At 43.4% G+C, this 17324-nt stretch overlaps 1 protein-coding gene across 1 annotated transcript in view; it reads right to left on the minus strand.

Annotated features, from left to right (window-relative positions):
- The window catches only part of KIF16B (kinesin family member 16B), a 296460-nt gene that overhangs the window by 114529 nt on the left and 164607 nt on the right, over positions 1-17324 (minus strand). Inside the window, exons 16-17 of the mRNA XM_039252113.1 lie at positions 16954-17036; positions 15437-15525 (exon numbers count right to left, since the gene is read on the minus strand). Coding sequence (XP_039108044.1) covers positions 15437-15525; positions 16954-17036 — 172 coding nt within the window. The remainder of the gene's footprint in view (positions 1-15436; positions 15526-16953; positions 17037-17324) is intronic.

Raw genomic sequence — 17324 nt, forward strand, 5'->3', positions numbered from 1 at the left:
TACACACAAGATGAGAGCCAACAACAGAGTTCATTTTGTGACCTTTTCCTCTAAATGAATACTTTTGACAAGTCCCCAGATCATTAATGATTTCCATCTAACAGTTTAATATCATGCAGTTGGATAATACAGATGCACCACAATTAATGTAAGCATCAAATGCTGGAGAGGTAAAGGATAGGGAACATAGAAAATGCTTTGGTGCCATCTAAGCTGGGTGGCCCATGAAGATGCTAGTTTGCAGAAAAGCTGTGCCGTTTCTGAGCAGAGGGAAGAGAAAGAACACAGAGGGAAGCTTGAAGATGTGAGAAAGACTTAAAATGCACCACAGCTCCTCTCCCTTCACTGAAGTGAAGGGCTTTAGTGTTACTGATCTGTTCACACATTTGTACTTCTTTGATATCACCCACTGGAAGACAAAACGCTAACACACCTCATCAGCAATGCCTGCACTGCATGCCTATGTCTCAGGCTGGGGGTGAGCGGCAGTCCCGAGAACACCTGCTGTACCCCCACCAGCCTGTGTGTCTGCTCCCAGCTCTCCACTGCCGTGCCTTTTATGGTCAGGGTCATCAACCATTCCTTTCCTTATTTCTCTGACACCTCTTTTCATTCTTCCTCTTGTTGCTTTAATGTAAGCAGTAGCTGCCATCAAATAGAGAATTTAAGAGAGTGTGGGTTTAAGCTGACAAAAGAAAAAGAAAGTGGGAAAGATTTATATAAGTGGATTAATTGCAATGCAATCAACAATTTATGGAGGGGGAAAGGGGTTTCAAAAATCCTTCATGCTTAAGCAAGAGTTATAATTATGATATAAACAGAATGAAGACTCATCTTCAATGGCATGGGGGAAGTCCACAATAAAATGTTAAAAGAAAAAGCAGGATATAGAACTATGTATCTATTTGATCTCAATTTGTTTTCTTAAGTAATCATTATAATGCATAATTGCAATAACTGTTGTACAATTAAAACACATATACTATAAATCTAAGTAAATATTACAAACATAAACCAATCATTATTTTTTGGTGGGAGGATTGTGAATGCTCGTGATTACTTTATTCATTTCTGAATGTTTTCCTTTTTTATAATAAGTATTTCCATTTATAATGAGACAAACTACCTGTTTCAATTTATTTTCTTAATCTACTGTGATTATAGCTACCATTTTACTTCCTTTTTGCTTCTATGAATCTCTGGTTCATTTCCATTTTACCCAACGACAATGATGATTAACCTGAGTAGATCACAAGGTCTGTGAACTAAACACCTAATGTCCCAAGGTTAGAATTATGGTCTGTTATAGAAGAAGGGGATGGAACTGCCTTGTCAGGGCACAAAAATTCACACACACATTCGAACAACAATTATTTCTCAAACACCTACTAGGAGCAGGGACACAGTATCAAGAAAATCAGACCCTTTCACTTACCGCTAAATATATACACCAAGAGTAGACAGTTGACCAAGAGACACAATTACCGACTATTTCAGGTGCTACCAAGGAAGAAATACAGAGGATGCTTTTGGTGAATAATTAAGGAGATGGAATTTGAATGAAGGCTGGTAGGGCCTTCTTAAAGAGGCAACATTTAAACTGGTATCTTAGAGTCTAGGTAGGATTTGGCCACATGAGGAGCTGGTGGACACATGGACAAGTGCCCAGAAGAAGGAAACAGCATGGGTAAAGACGCAGAAGCAAGACTGGATATGTACAACTGGAACCCTTGACCAAACCAGCAACAAGCTCTCATCAAATGAGTTAACAAATTACAGAGAGCTTGTGGCATGTATTCAAGTTAATACAATATATATCTTCAAAGGCAAATCCTGCTACAATGTAGGACTAAGGGAATCTGCTATCTTCCATCCTTGCCCACAACTACCCTTCATCATTTCACTAGGAAAAGCCTCACTTTCCCAACTGACCTTTACAGTTCAGCTTTCAACGGTGCAATTATAGAATGAAGGAAGAGGAAAGCCAGCCGCTACTCGCTAATCAGACAATACAAATCTAAAGTAAATGAATAAAGGCAGATCATTCTTTGAATTTACAGCTCATCTTTTGGCCTACTTTGAAAACAGAAAACACAGGAAGCTCATGGCTTAAAACAGCTCACAGTGGAATACCATTCAAGGACAAAAAAGCAAAAAAAAAAAAAAAAAAAAGTCAGTAATTAACACTAATCTCCATTAGTGGAAGGAAGAAGCCCACTTCTTTTAGTTACTTTCATCACATGGTCCCCAAGACTGTATGTATCTTAACAAGCTATTTAAGGCACTCTACAGCAACTGTAAAGTTAGTAAATGGTCCATAAAAAAGCAAGACAAATGAGACCAAAAACTGGAGAAGAAATCAGCCTTGCAGCAAAGCAAACTTTTGAGAAATGGCAAGGCCTGATAAAATAAACCAGCAGAGACAAACATAGTAAATAACCATCAACTAAAACACAGGCTAACTACCAAATCAGCAGCAACATAAATATTGCCAACTACATGCATAAAACTTCCATGCTCAAGGTCAACAAGAAAAAAAAAAAAGATAAAAGAATCGAGAATTGATCAAGTACCGGAAAGTACAGAGAAGAGAGAACGGTGGAGCTAGCAGGTGTAGTGCAGGCAATGTGACCTTCTCTCCCAGGACAGGTAGTGGAGACCCTGGCCTCTCCTGAAGATGCAAATCTCATCAAGAGTATATCCAGCCGTGACCAGATTCTGGTTGTGAAGCCCCTTCCATACTGGTATGAATTAAGGGAGGAAAGTGAATTCACTTCACCCACATTTATCAGATTCCTGTTAAGTTTCAGGTATGATGCTGGGGACTGAGTGAACAAGTTAGATTCTGTACCTATTTTTTGGAAGCTTACAGTCATCCACAGTGAGGCTGAGGCTCAATACAACACAAGATGCAACCGTATTATTGATGTCTCCATCCTTTCTCTCTAATGTGATATATTTAGTTTTTCAGTTGAAGGCAGGAAATGGGAAGGGAGTGCATAAGGAAGAAATAGGCAAGCGGACGTAGAGAGGAAGAAAAATGAAACTACAGCTGACCCTTGAACAACGTAGTCAAAAATCACACAGTTGAAAATCCACATAGAACTTTTCACTCCCCAAAAACTTAACTACTACTAAGTCTACTGTTGACCAGAGAGGCCCTACTGGTAACACAAACAGTCAATTAACACATATTTTGAATGTTATATGTGTGATATACAGTATTCTTATAATAAACAAGCTAGAGAAAATATTAAGATCATAAGGAAGAAGAAATACATTCACAGTAGTGTACTATATTTATTGAAAAAAATCTACATGGAGCACCTGCGTGGCTTAGTTGGTTAAGCGTCCAACTTCAGCTCAGGTCATGATCTCACAGCTCATGAGCTGGAGCCCTGCATCAGGCTCTATGCTGACAGCTGGGAGCCTGGAGCCTGCTTCGGATTCTGTGTCTCCCTCTCTCTCTGCCCGTCCCCAACTCACATGCTGTCTCTTTCTCTCTCATAAATAAACATTAAAACAAATTTTTTAAAGAAAAAATATATACTTATAAATGGACATGTGCTGTTTGAAGAACAACCCATGTTTTCCAGGATCAACTATACTTTTTTTCCATACAATTGTTGTCAGCCAGGGAGAAGTCCTCACTACCATATTGGTGCCTCTGGCTTTTTTGATCCAAATCCCAGAATTCTTCATTCAGAATCTACTTCCTTCCTTCCAGCTTTATGTTCCGATTCATCATCCCTACTCTTGACTTGAAAGGACCAGGAAGGCTAGAGCTACACGCATATAGCATTCTAGTACAGCATGAGCTCCACACAGAACAAACTAGGTCCTTGCTGAATCCTTTGTGATGAGCAGGATGCCCAGGACAAGCTTCCAGAGAGAGCCACCGTTAGCAGGATTCCCCGGAATCTAGTTCCCCTGTCAACAGCTTAAAGCTACATTCAGGAAGGTGTATTCTTACTGGTACTCTATACTCCAAGAGGATCTCTTTCTAGTTTGTATGCAATTGGAAACTCTCATACAGTATTGGTGGAAAATGATGGTGATGTCTGCAGCCATTCTATAGAGCAATTTGTGGACATTTATCAAGGGCCTTAAAACTATTTACATTTCCAGGGGCACCTGGATGGCTCAGTCGGTTGAGCACCTAACTCTCGATTTCAGCTCGGGTCATGATCCCAGAGTCGTGGGATTGAGCTGCCCATCAGGCTCTGTGCAGAGCATGAAACCTGTCTCAGATTCTCTCTCTCTCCCTCTGCCCTTCTCCCCCACATGCTCTCCCTTTTTCTCTAAAAATAAATAAATAAATAAAATGATGGGGAACCTGGGTGGCTCAGTCTATTAAGCATCCAACTTCAGCTCAGGTCATGATCTCACAGCTTGTGGGTTTGAACCCCATGTTGGGCTCTGTGCAGACAGCCCAGAGCCTGGAGCCTCCTTCTGATTCTGATTCTCTCTCTCTCTCTCTCTCTCTCTATGCACTTCTCCCACTCATGATCTCTCTCTCAAAAATAAACATAAATTTTTTTTTTAAAAATAAAATGAAGTAAGAAACCAATAAACAAACAAAACAAAAAACCATTTACATTTCTGGCCCACTAATTCCATCTCTACTTTGCTCCCCCTGTGGAAGTAATCATGGAGAAACACAAAGATTTAGCTGCTACAAATATGGTCACCCCAATTGCCTATGATAGATTAACACTAGACAACAAAATGCCTAGTATATTCTGGTACAGAATACCCAAAGAATGCAGTATCAGATGGACATTAAAATAATGTAGGAAAATATTTATGAAAAAAAGGTAAATAAGCGCAAAAACTCTTCGTGAACTCATCTTGGTAAAACATAAATAATATTTAATTGTGTGTGTGTGTGCATGTGTGTGTGTATAAAAGAGTATACACAGTGGAACAGCTAGAGGTATAGACTAGAATATACAGTAGTATGTTGACTAGGTCATAAGTTCCTTTTTGCTTGTTTATAATTTCTAAATTTTCCATAACGAACATGTTGAAAACTTAGATTAAAAATAATTTTCACTTGTCTGTCTTCATTCCTTGATTATTGATGGCTTCAGACTATCCCACTCAGGAGCCTTCACAGCTACTGAGGTCCGCGGCGGCCTTGATGCCACACTCCATGAAGCTCCTTGGATGCTAACCAAACCGCAGCTCAGAATGCCACACTCCATGAAGCTCCTTGGATGGCTTACCAAAGACATGTCTGATTTTTGATTTTGATATTTTCTGGTCCAAATGGATTTGAAAGCCAGATGTTTTGCCTCTTCAGAATTTAATTATTCAAATGCACCCATGTAAATCAACTCACCACTGGTGAGTGCTTAAAGGATGCTAATGCACAAGTGAAAATCTCTTTATTTTCAAGACTGAAATGAATTTGGAATGTATATAATTTTGCTTAGGGCACTTTCGAGAAGCTGTGAAAGCTTCCACATCCTGCCAAATTAGCTGTCTGTTTGCAGTCTCAGAGCAAGACAGAGGGTGCCTAAGCAGTGGGATTGGTTTCTCCATAAAGACTGTGCTGGTTGAGGAGGAATGTTTCCCCCGCAGCGAAATTATTTCCTGGCAAAGACCCTCGCTGGGCACTACTCCAAAGTGGAACTAACTCCCAAAGGAAGTCACCAGTCTGCTTTGCCTCATCCAACATTTCCCTGGCACCAAGTACCACGCATGTGTGTATACAAATCCTGGTTTCCAGGGAGCCTGAGATGTAGGCCAGGAGTAAGTTCCAAAACTCTGTTAGAAATGATACACCCAACTTTATGTGCCCACTTTGACTGATTAAGCATTCTTGGGGAGCAAAGACTTCACTTTCACAAATGCCAAATCTTACTATGATTTAGAGCATGAGGCATTTTAGACATAGGCGATGGGGAGAATCAGCAGGTTACCCACAGAACAAAGGAAAAAGAACTGGTTTTGTTGCTTTGAAGATAAGTTGGATCTCAACTGCATATGATAATTTGTAAGCCGGGCATACTTCTTTCAGAGAGCTTTGCTGTCAGAGGAACTGAGTACTAAGTGGTAATTTTGAGTCTACCACAAAAAAGAAAAAAGAAAACCCATGTGTATATGGTACCAAAGAAATCAAGAGATATGGTCACTTGTAACAGTTAAGAAAGCCACAAAAAACTATACCTGCATGAGTGAAAAACTCAAAAAGAACAGGGCCAGCTAAAAAGTAGAGATACTAAAAATGGGCATAGGACCCATCTGAAGCACAAGGCATCCTGAAGACCTATGAACAGACACATCCATGGTGCTGGGAGCACATCTGCTGGCCAAAACCTACTGCTCAGTGAACATTTGTTACGTGCCCACCATGTGAGAGCTTCTGGAGATTAAAAGATGAGTAAGGAATGGGCCCTGTCCACAAGCCTACTGGGAAAGCAAGCATAAACATCAATTAAATGATTTGGAAAATGCTCTGCTAAAAGTATGCACAAAGTGCCTGCAAAAGAATAAAGAGAAAGCATTTAGCTCAAATCGGTGATGCACAGACTGCTTCTTGAGGAGACAATTCTGACACTCGGAGTTGAAAGATGAAGCAGATCAGCCAAGAAAAAGAGTGGGAAGGTTCTATTAATGGTTATGGAGAGGTTTTATAGACAGGGTTGACCTGGAGAGGGGTGTGAAATATGTTTTGTCTGCTTAAACCAAGGCATCAGTTCGAGGTAGAAAGTAACAGAAGACAATGTTGGAAAACAGAATCATGGATGATTGTGTTGGAGCTTAGAAGTCATCACACGGGAACTGAGGGGCCAGACCAAATGCTGGGAAGAGGAGAGGTCTTAGAGAGAAAGAAGTCACCACAAAGCGCTAAGGAGGTGTGACCCAAGGTTGGGGCAGGCTGCCAGGGCCAGGTCAGTGAGTCTGTCCTTTGCCACTGCAAAGAGGAAGTCAGGAATCAATTCCAGGGCCATGACAGTCACCTTAATGACAATCAGACATTTGCCACTTCTCAGGTATTGATCACAATGGCCATTTACTTTATTATTTTTTTTTAAAGTGAGGTGTAATTGACATATATTAGCTTCAGGTGAACACAGTGATTCTACATTTGTAGATGTTACAAAGTGATCACCATAATAAGTCTAGTTACCATCCATCACCATAGATAGTTACAAATTTTCTTCTTATGATGAGAATCTTTAAGATTTACTCTTAGAAACTTTCAAATGTGCCATATAATAACATTAACTACAGTCACCACACTGTACATTACTACACATTTTATTACTTATTTACCTACTGGGAGTTTGTACATTTTAACCACCTGCACCCACCTGCCCTCCTCCCCTCTGGCAACCACCAATCTGTTCTCTGTATCTATGAGCTTAGTTCTTTGTTCTGTTGTGGTTGATCTGTTTCTTTAGATTCTACACATAAGTGAAATCATATGTATTTCTCTCTCTCTTTCTGACTTATTTCACTTAGCACAATGCCCTCAAGGTCGATCCATGTTGTCACAAAAGCAGGATTCCCGGGGCGCCCGGGTGGCTTAGTCGGTTAAGCGTCCGACTTTCGCTCAGGTCAGGATCTCGCGGTTCGTGGGTTCGAGCCCCACGTCGGGCTCTGTGCTGACTGCCAGCTCAGAGCCTGGAGCCTGTTTCAGTCTGTGACTCCCTCTCTCTCTGGCCCTCCCCTGCTCACGCTGTCTCTCTCTCTCTCTCCTAGAAACAAATAAAAAAAAATTTTTTTTAAATAAATAAATTAATTAATTAATTAAAAAAGCAGGATTCCCTTTTTTTTTTTTGGTAATGGCTTAGTAGTATAGCTAGAGAAGAGATCAGGCAAATAGGAGGTAGGGGACACCGAACTCTACACTAATCACCAGGGCTTGAGCACCTGTTGATCAGAGAAGTCTGTAACAAGGACCCCCTTCAATGAAATGCAGCATATTGAGGGGCGAGGTCTGGGCTGAACTGCACAGCTTTCCTTAAAGACATCTCAGGAATCCTAGCCTGGCAAGTGCAAAGACAATGCTACTAGTGTTCTGATTTCTGACAGGCTTTATGAGGGTCTTCCTTGTGCAATGAGTTATGCTCCAAGGTGACTGAGCCTCTATCTGTCTTACTCACCCCAGCCCCAGTACAGGGCTGGACAAATGATGGCCCTCAAACAGTAGCTAAAGGGATGAGGGGAAAGTCATAGATGTTGGGAACATCTATTTTACTCAACAGGGGAAACTGCCTTCATCCTGTGGTTTTGACAAGCCAGACTCCAGCTTTGTCCAGGGCTCTGCGGTGGCTGACAGGGTACTCAAATGCACAGTCACTTATGGGAGAAAGTTCAAGGCCTGGGGCTCAGTTTTTCAAGGTTGTACTTATTCTCCCTGCCTCTTGACAACCTGTTCTTCCTCCTCCCCTATCTGTATTTCAGCATGCAACCACCAACCAATGATTTAAGCCAGAAAACTGAAGTCAATGTATTTACTTCCAACATCCAATTAATCATCTAGGCTTCATGACTTTTTGCCCCAAATGGCTCTGGAGCCCACCCTTCTTCTAAGTTCCTTTAAGTACTGTCCCAGTTCAAGCCCTCACCTCTGCATCCTTCCTGTGGCTTCCTTGGTGCCACTGTTAGTCAGCTGCCGGAGTGATCCCTGACAATGCAAAGATGATCACATCTCTCCTTGGCTTGAAAAACTTCTTGGATTCCTACCATCAGTTAGGTTTTGAGATACCCAATCTCAATGAGCTGGTTAAACTGAACATGGCAGTGCTTGAGAGAGGTCATCAAGAAATCAATCCACATTAGATTTATGTTCATCATTTATTTTCTTTTTTTAAAAAGATTTTAAATTTATTTATTTCTGAGAGAGAGACAGACAGAGTGAGCAGGGGAGGGTCAGAGAGAGGGGGAGATACAGAATCTGAAACAGGCTCCAGGCTCTGAGCTAGCTGTCAGCATAGAGCCCAATACGGGGCTCGAACCCACAAACCGTGAGATCATGACCTGAGCTGAAGTTGGACGCTTTAACCAACTGAGCCACCCAGGCACCCCATCATCATTTATTTTCTATATTTATCGGTGGAACTGAATTTTGAGATCTTCTTTCTTTCTACCTTTCCAGATTTAATATTCTTGAGAAAATGGAAGAGAGTAAAAAAAGTACAAAGAAATATCACCCCCCATACTTATTAGCGTGGCTATTAAAAAAAGAGGGCGACTGGATGGCTCAGTCAGTTAAGCATCCAACTCTTGGTTTCTGCTCATGTCATGATCTCACGGTTCATGGGAGAGAGCCCACATTGCTCATGCCCTGCTCGTGCCCTCTCTCTCTCAAATAAACTTTAAAAAATAAAAAAAAGGAAAAAGGAAAAAAGGAAAAAAAAAGAACAGAAAACAAGTGCTGGCGAGGATATGGAGAATTTGGAACCTTTGTGCACTGTTGGTGGGAATGTGAAATGGTACAGCTGCTATGGAAAACAGGATGGCAATTTCTCAAAAAACTAAAAACAGAATTACCGCATCCCCAACAATTCCACTTCTGGGTATATACCCAAAAGAACTGAAAGCAGGGCCTCCAACAGATATTTGCATATCCGTGTTCATATCAGCATCATTCACAGCAGACCAAATGTAGGAGCAGCCCAAGCGCCCATCAACAGATGAGTGGATAAACAAGATGCGGTACATACGTACAATGGAATGTTACTCAGTCTTAAAAAGGAAGGAGCAAGCTCTTACACATGCTACAACAGGATGAGCTTTGAAGACATTACACTAAGTGAAATAGGCCAGTCACAAAAAGCCAAATACTCCAGGAGTCCACTTATGTGAGGTACCCCAAGTAGTCAAACTTCAGAAACAGAAACTAAAACGGTGATTGCCAGGGTTTAAGAGAAGGAGGGAATGGGGAGTTACTGTTGGGCACAGAGTTTTGGTTTTATACAATGGAGAGTTCTGGAGATGAGCTGCACAGTAACATGGATGCACTGAACACTACTGAACTGTACACTTAAAAGTGATTAAGGCAGTAAATTGTATGTTAAGCACATGTTATCACAATTTAAAATAGAGAGGGGAGAAATGAGCTACCAAATGCCTATGAATATACAGAAAATCTTCTCTGTTGCATTTGGGGCCATATATTTTAATCATGGTCATAAATTCTGGACACGCTAACTGAATTTATAAGAGCATCACACATACACAGGTACTGCGGGTGTGCCTAGAGAACCCGAGCTGTCGTCCCTCTCCTACTTCTAATCCAACTTGCCCAACCCTACAGTGCATCTCACAGACGGACAACTCTGTCCCCTCATCCACACTTGGCTTTCAGAATGTTCCCCAGCCAGGCCTGAGCCTGCAGACTCCTCTTAGCTCCCCCTCCCCTCAGCAGGACTCTCTCCTCCCAGCTCTCTCCCCCGTTCGACTCACAAAATTTCCCTCTCCCAGAATCACTTCTCTCTAGCCTGCCTCTCCTACTTAAAAACATCTCAAGGCCTGGGACAGAATCCAGTTCATTTGTGAATCTTGGAACAAATTCTCAAGGACTAAGGGGAATGATTTGGGATTTCTAAGGGGTGAGTGTCCAGGACCACATCTTCGGTTAATAAACTTCCTCACTTTGTCCTCCAAGCTGAGGCAGTACTACAGACTTCTGACAGCTTCCTATCCTCAACTACAGAGAAGAAAGCACTGGACCAGAGGCTTCAGACTGTTTTTCACTTAAGGTTCCTAACAACCCCCACTATCCCCTCCACACCACCCTTCTCTCCTCTCTGGCTCTTTATTCCAGGCATCGTGTCGCTATGGTACTGAGAGTGAGCAGAACAGGATGGAATGGGGAAATGTTATGACAGGGACAGTTGGGTTGCAGACAAAAGTGTTCCTGTGAATTAGGCTTAGGACTCAGATTCCACAATGCTGGCTGGAGGCAATCTCAATGTCAAGAAAGATTCCTTCTGGAAGTCTCTGGTCTTCTAAGTTACCCAGAATATTACAAGGCATGGCTACATGAAGAGGATAGTTTCCCAGACCTCCCAGGGGTGAGCTGTTTGCACCACTCTCTCCCCTGAATCACATGCTGCCTGGCCTTCACTCAAAAATGGGCTCACAGGCATGTGCCTGCTCTCCCGGGCAGAAAGAACATTCATCTGACACTTCTAGGTTCTCCCCACCAAAGACTCTCAATAAATAAGTACTGATCTGTGCAAGCATCTCAGGGCTACTTTTCCATCTTGAGAAACTAACATGCTCTTGTGTCCAAGCAGCTCATTATCTAGATCTAAATAACTGTGTAATGAGGGTCCAAAGAGAAAACATACTTCTTCCAACAGTCTTCCAGTTTATCACGTGGTAGTTAATTTAGGCCAAGGGTATTTACACCTGTAACATCGGAGAAACTAAACACAGCATGACGATACTATAATTCTGCTTCATTTTGCTGAACTGCTAGAGCAGGCACCTTGTGACACCTATAAATCAGAGCAGGAAATTTTTCTCCAATTATGCCTTAATTCAGGGGCCATCATTTTTCTACAGCAGGTGGCAAGCTGAGGGGGGCTAGACGTCAGGGAGCATGAAGTCAGGCTGGTAAAGCACTGAGTAATTTTAATGTGAATTTTTACAAATGAGTACTGCAAGGGTGGCAGAGACAAAATGCGCCTGTTAACTGAAGCCAGGTGAGCAGGATGCATCTAGAACCATCTCCTCAGCCAATTGCAATGCAATGTAACACAGATGCTGTTTCTCACTTGAATTCTCAGATTGCCTTGGTCTAATTAATTTCATCATAAGACCATCCTCCCATTCTTTGTTTGAGGATCCTGAACATGACCTTGAGATTATTCACCTAACTGCAGTGTAATTTAGGAATTGATCCATGTGACAGAAACACATTCCTTTCTAATAATATGCCATTTTCCACTCTTTGGAATATCTGTGCCCAGAGAAATTAGCAGAAAACTTTTCCCAAAAGGACCTATGTATCCTAGTAAAATTTCCCTCTTAATATGCTTGCTAAACATTTACTAAGCATGTTATGTGAATGACACTTTAACAGAAATTATCCTGGGTGGTTCAGTCGGTTAAGCATATGACTCAGTTTCAGTTCAGGTCATGATCTCATGGTTTTATGGGTTCGAGCCCCAGATCGGGCTCAGTACTGGCAGCATGAGGCCTGCTTGGGATTCTTTCTCTCTCCCTTTCTCTCTACCCCTCCCCCACCTGCACTGTGTCTGTCTCTCAAAATAAATAAACTTTAAAATATAATAAAACAAAATACAGAAATAAATATAAGCCACTGACCTCAAAAAGCTTCCAATCAAATAGGAAAGACACTCACTGCCAAACTCTTGTGCAAATGCCAGCCCACAACAGTCCCCCCCTGCCTCCCCATCTCAGGAACAGACACACCATCTGCCCAGCTATTCACATCTGAAATCAGATGACCCTTGATTCCATGACACTCCATCTCTGGGGCTACCACCCAGAACCAATCCACTGCTACTTCTACGTGGACAAAGGAAACGGTGTCTTAAATGGTTTCCTGACTCTGTGCTACTTTCTCCAAGTAACATACATCCTAACGTTGGTCAGAAGTTCATCATCAGGCTGCTCTCCTTCTGAAAGCCCTCGAAGAGTTCCCCAGCCCTCTTAGAAAAGAGACAAACTCCTGCCAATGGCCTAAGGGGCCTCATACAGCTGGCCCCCCACCCAGCACCAGCCTCACCTCCTATGACTGTATTCCCTCTACCCTGAGCTCTTGCTGCTCCTCGGATAGAAGCCATTGTACTTGTCCTCTGCCTGGAAGATGCTCCTCTCTCCCCCTTTCTGTAGCTCCAGAGTCTTGGATTAAATTTCCCCTCTTCAGGAAACTCTCCCTGATCACTCCATCAAATACTGCTCAGGACATTTCATTCCCACTTTCTGCACTTATTTGTAAATCCCCCGTGCCTCCCTCTTTCCTCCAGTGAGCTATAAAGTGATCCCGTCGGGGTTGTGAACAACTGTGCCCCTGAGCTGCTCCCCCACAGCAGGCATGCTGAAGAGGCTTGTTGCTTGATGAGTATCCATTAGAAAGAGGCGCAAAATGAGGATAACAGAAACGGAGCAATGTAGAGTGAGGAAGGGATGCTTACTTTCAACCGGGAGAGGAAAGCTGGGGATAGCTTCCAGAGGAAGAGATCACATGCACTGTGTCTTAGAGGATATGTAGGTCCATCCTGAAATGCATTCCAGGGCTCTGAAACTAGCAAAAGACAAGCCCCAAAGTCACAGCGAGTCCAGGTAGGTCTGAGCAATGGAAAGGGTCCCTGAAATGGCTGGAACCCAGAACATGCGCAGGGATGGGCTAAGGGAACAGCACGTGGGGCGGAGAGCCTGAGTGACACCATAGGGGCTGGCATTCTATATTTTGAGACCATGGAAAGTCACCAAAAAGTCTGGAGGATGAAAAATTAGTATACTCTAACCTGAGTTTTATAAATGAGAAAAACTGTTGTAACTTAAAAACCAGCAGATAACCAAAAGGCATCACTTTGGAGAGGACTACATATTCACCTATGTTTGGAAGAGGAAAAAAAAAAAGGCGCTTGGGTCACATCTGGAAATGCAGGGGAGAAGGGGGCTCCCAGCTGGTGACACTGTGTCTCCAACAGGGTGAGCTGACCACAGATGAGTTTTGGGTTTTTCAAAGGCACCGAACAGCCACATAACATTCCCAAACGGTTTCAAAGTAAAAGACACCAGGATCAAGGATAAAGAAGCTGGAAACTGGATTCTAGGATGAGAGCCGGGTCCTGGGCTGGGAGATGATGACGAGCAAGGACACTACACATTCCAGAACAGTTTAGTCAAACAGTACTGAACAGATGGGATTGCAATACTTAAGCTGAAATTAACCCTAAAGACCTGAATATTATATTAAGCAAAGTGAGCATATGAATGACTCCATCGCAGTCACCATAAAAGGCAGTTGCTAATGCTACTGCAAGGCACCGAAGACCTCTAACAAAACATGCCTTCCAAAGCAGCGATAAGCCAGGTGCTCTGAGGGCTTTATCACTATGCTTTATTTCAAGACAGATTTATTTGATGAGCACAACTCTCTTCAACAGCTATGTAATAAGATGTGCAAGCTGACCTGTAAGACTGGTAAAGACAGAGACTGACAAAGTTAACCATGGCTTGTACCTGAAGAAGTTCTGGAGGGTGGGGAGAGGCCCCAGGGCTTGCAGCTATAATGTTGCACTAGGTGGTTGTTTTTTGTTTGTTTTGTTTGCCTTTGGGTTTTCTGTTTGTGTGTTTGCTTTGGTCCCAGCAAGGTATGAAATCTGGGCTTCAGCTTGCCTATGAGAAATCCCGGAAACAAAATCAAAGGTTCCTCCTAGGTTTAAATTCCAGTGGCAATGAAGAAATGCCTTGTAGGCAAATCAGCTTTTCACAAGCCAGGGAAGGGACTTGAGCCAAAGGAGGGGTGCCTCCAGGTTAGTATCTGTGAGCACTGCCCAGATGGGGTGGGGGCTCTAGGAGAGAACCGGCCCCAGGTCCGAAAAGACCCCCAGCTGGAGCGAAGAAGGGAAAAACACAGTCACTGCATGGGCTAAGACCTTGCGTGGGCCAGCAGATCGCTATAAATTCTCCGCACGTCAAGCGGGGACAGTCATCAAGAGCATTAAGACAAAGGATGTGAGATGCAGAGCACAGTGACCGGCATGGAATGCAGCCACTCCTGGGTACAGGACAGTTTTAGAAGACACTGTTGTCAGTTTTATCTCACTTCTTTACCTCCGCTGCTTTATATGAGAGTCTCTCTGCAAGAAAGATAAAACTGTGGGACGTCACAAAACAGCAAAGGACCCCAAAATCCTTTTGTCCAGTCCCCTGTCCTTAAGCATTTTCATTGTCACCACCACATCACTACTGAAACGTGAAGGACCTGAGTAGCTCAGCCCAGCCACAAAGTCCTCTGTGTCCTCAGGGGTCCCCCCAAGGCTTGAAAGCAGTGAACATAATTTCCTGCACTCCTGGATGCCCTCAGAATCAAAATTGTCTGTTATTACAATAAATTTATAAAATGAGATGCAAGTGCCTAAACTAAGGGGATCATGCACTAAGTAATCAAAGAGCCAATTCTAAAATAATAGACAATTACAAAAATGATAATGAAGGCTGTAACAACCCACACTAATGCTTCTTATGCTGTTAAGCAAAAAAAAAAAAAAAAAATCAGAATACACAATCTCATCTGTGTTGTGATTACAACGAAGTAAAATTATGTACAGATAGAGCAAGGGCTGAAAAGCAACTTGGAAAATGACTATGACTGATTTGCTAAGGAGGCACGATTACAGAAGTTTTATTTTTATCTGGTGACTTGAATGGGGTTGACACAATAAACATCACAGAAGTGACAGTCACAGGAAAGGAGACACTGCTGTTCACTCACCCTGGGTTATACAACATGACCGCCGACAGGTTCTCACAGGACTTCGAGAGGTCAGTCATGGACAAGCTGAAGGAGGACAGAAGGCCACTCTAAGAGTAGACACAGGGCAGAGCGGTTACCTTAGCAGACGAGAGAGGGCCAGAGCCCTGGACTCACTGCTCCCACCTTGTGAGACGCAATGAGGTGCATACACCCCTCGTTAGCACACACGCCAACTGGTCTACCTGAGGGTGGCAAATCAGGGACAGCCAGGCGATGGATCCAACTCCAACCTGAGCCTCCAACCTGGGGCCCCGGCATCCCCGGACTGGAGAAGCTAGCCAGGAAGTGCACAACTGCGGGCATCTCCTCACCCACGCTGCATCGAAGTGGAGGGAAGGGTCACCCTCCATCCCTGGTGGGAGCAGGGTCCTATTCTCAGCAGCACTCACATGTATTGAGGGATAAAGATGAGGAGGGAGAAGGGAAGGGAGACCATAAAAGGAAGAGCTTAACCTGTTTGCTTCCATGGAAAGCTATTGGCAAATATATTTTCCTCCCTCTCTTCCTCTGCAACTGTGAACCAAAAAGGGCCCTCCAGGGAGACCCTGGGCTGGAATAGATAAGAGGCTTCAAGGGCTGGAACAAGCAACCATGGAGAAGACTGGGGTTGGCAGCTTTCTCACTATTTCCCAGCGAAGGCACTGGCACCCTTTGGCAGCAGCCCTCACAACAGGAGGCCGACATGCAGGGCTCTGTGACTCAGGGGTGAAGGGCAAACCGTTTAGGTGAGCAGGTCAGGGCAGCAGCACAGGCTGGCCACATGCTAGTTAGGGAACAAGTTAGCCTCAGTCTCTCATCTTGATCATCTGAGACCTGGGGGTAGTAACAGCTGCGGCACAGATAAAGCAGTAAAATATGCTGCAGAAGTTTCGTATGGTGCCTGGCTCCCAGAAATGTTAGCTGTAGGCTGTACCTTCCTCAGTCTAAGGACAGTATGGTGTCCTGACACACATTTCTCTCTCATCTCTTCCCCTGTCTCTCAGATCCTCCACCCACCACCCCCGTCCAGCACTTAAGAGTACCCTCTAGATGTCCTTCTTCAACGAGCTGTCCTTCACTCACCCCCTCTCTGCTTTACACCCCAACCAGAAGTCTAATGTGCTGTGGCAGAAAATAAAAAGCAAGCAAACTTCTGGATGAAAATGATTCTGATATGGGGTTAACTCCTAAAACAGATCCTCATAAGTGGAAGTCACTCCCCACTTAACGTAAAACAATGCCCAGCTCCTTTGTGGGGATGGATGGAGGGGAGAAGGGAAGGGTCTAGAAGAAGCCATTTCCCCTCCTGCTCTGGCCTTCACCCAGTTGGCTCTCCTACTTCTTCAGCCAGTTATCCACTGAGAAACAACTCCCTAGAGTCAGTGCAGGCCACAGCATGACTTTTCTAGTTCCATACTCCAGAAAAATCAAACTGCCCCCACAGCCCCAGCCCCGCCAGAATCAGAATTGGCTCCAGGAGATGTCAGGCGGCTCACCTTCCTCTTCTCCCTGAGCTTGGCAGCCTCCTTAGGATGGTTAAAGCGAAACATATTGGTTCTTCCCAAGAGTATCACAGCACCTAAGAACACGCAAAAACAGTAATGAGTTCACAGTAAGCAACCTGGTGGGTTGACAACATCAAATCATGGAGTTTTACAGTTGAAATGTAATTTCCAGTGCAGTGCTCTATAAAATTGGAATAATAAGGGAAAGCTGTAGTCTCAAAAGTCTGCTTACATAAGCCAATTTTAAATCTGCAAATATTCTTATTTTTATAGCTGAGTGTCACAATACTCATGTGACCAAGGCAGAAGTGATGGATTCAAGCATTATATTAGGAGATTTAAAACTTAATATCCAGATAATT

This window comes from Hyaena hyaena, unplaced genomic scaffold, assembly GCF_003009895.1.
Source record: "Hyaena hyaena isolate Hyena2069 unplaced genomic scaffold, ASM300989v1 scaffold_411, whole genome shotgun sequence".
Classification (NCBI taxonomy): Eukaryota; Metazoa; Chordata; class Mammalia; order Carnivora; family Hyaenidae; genus Hyaena; species Hyaena hyaena.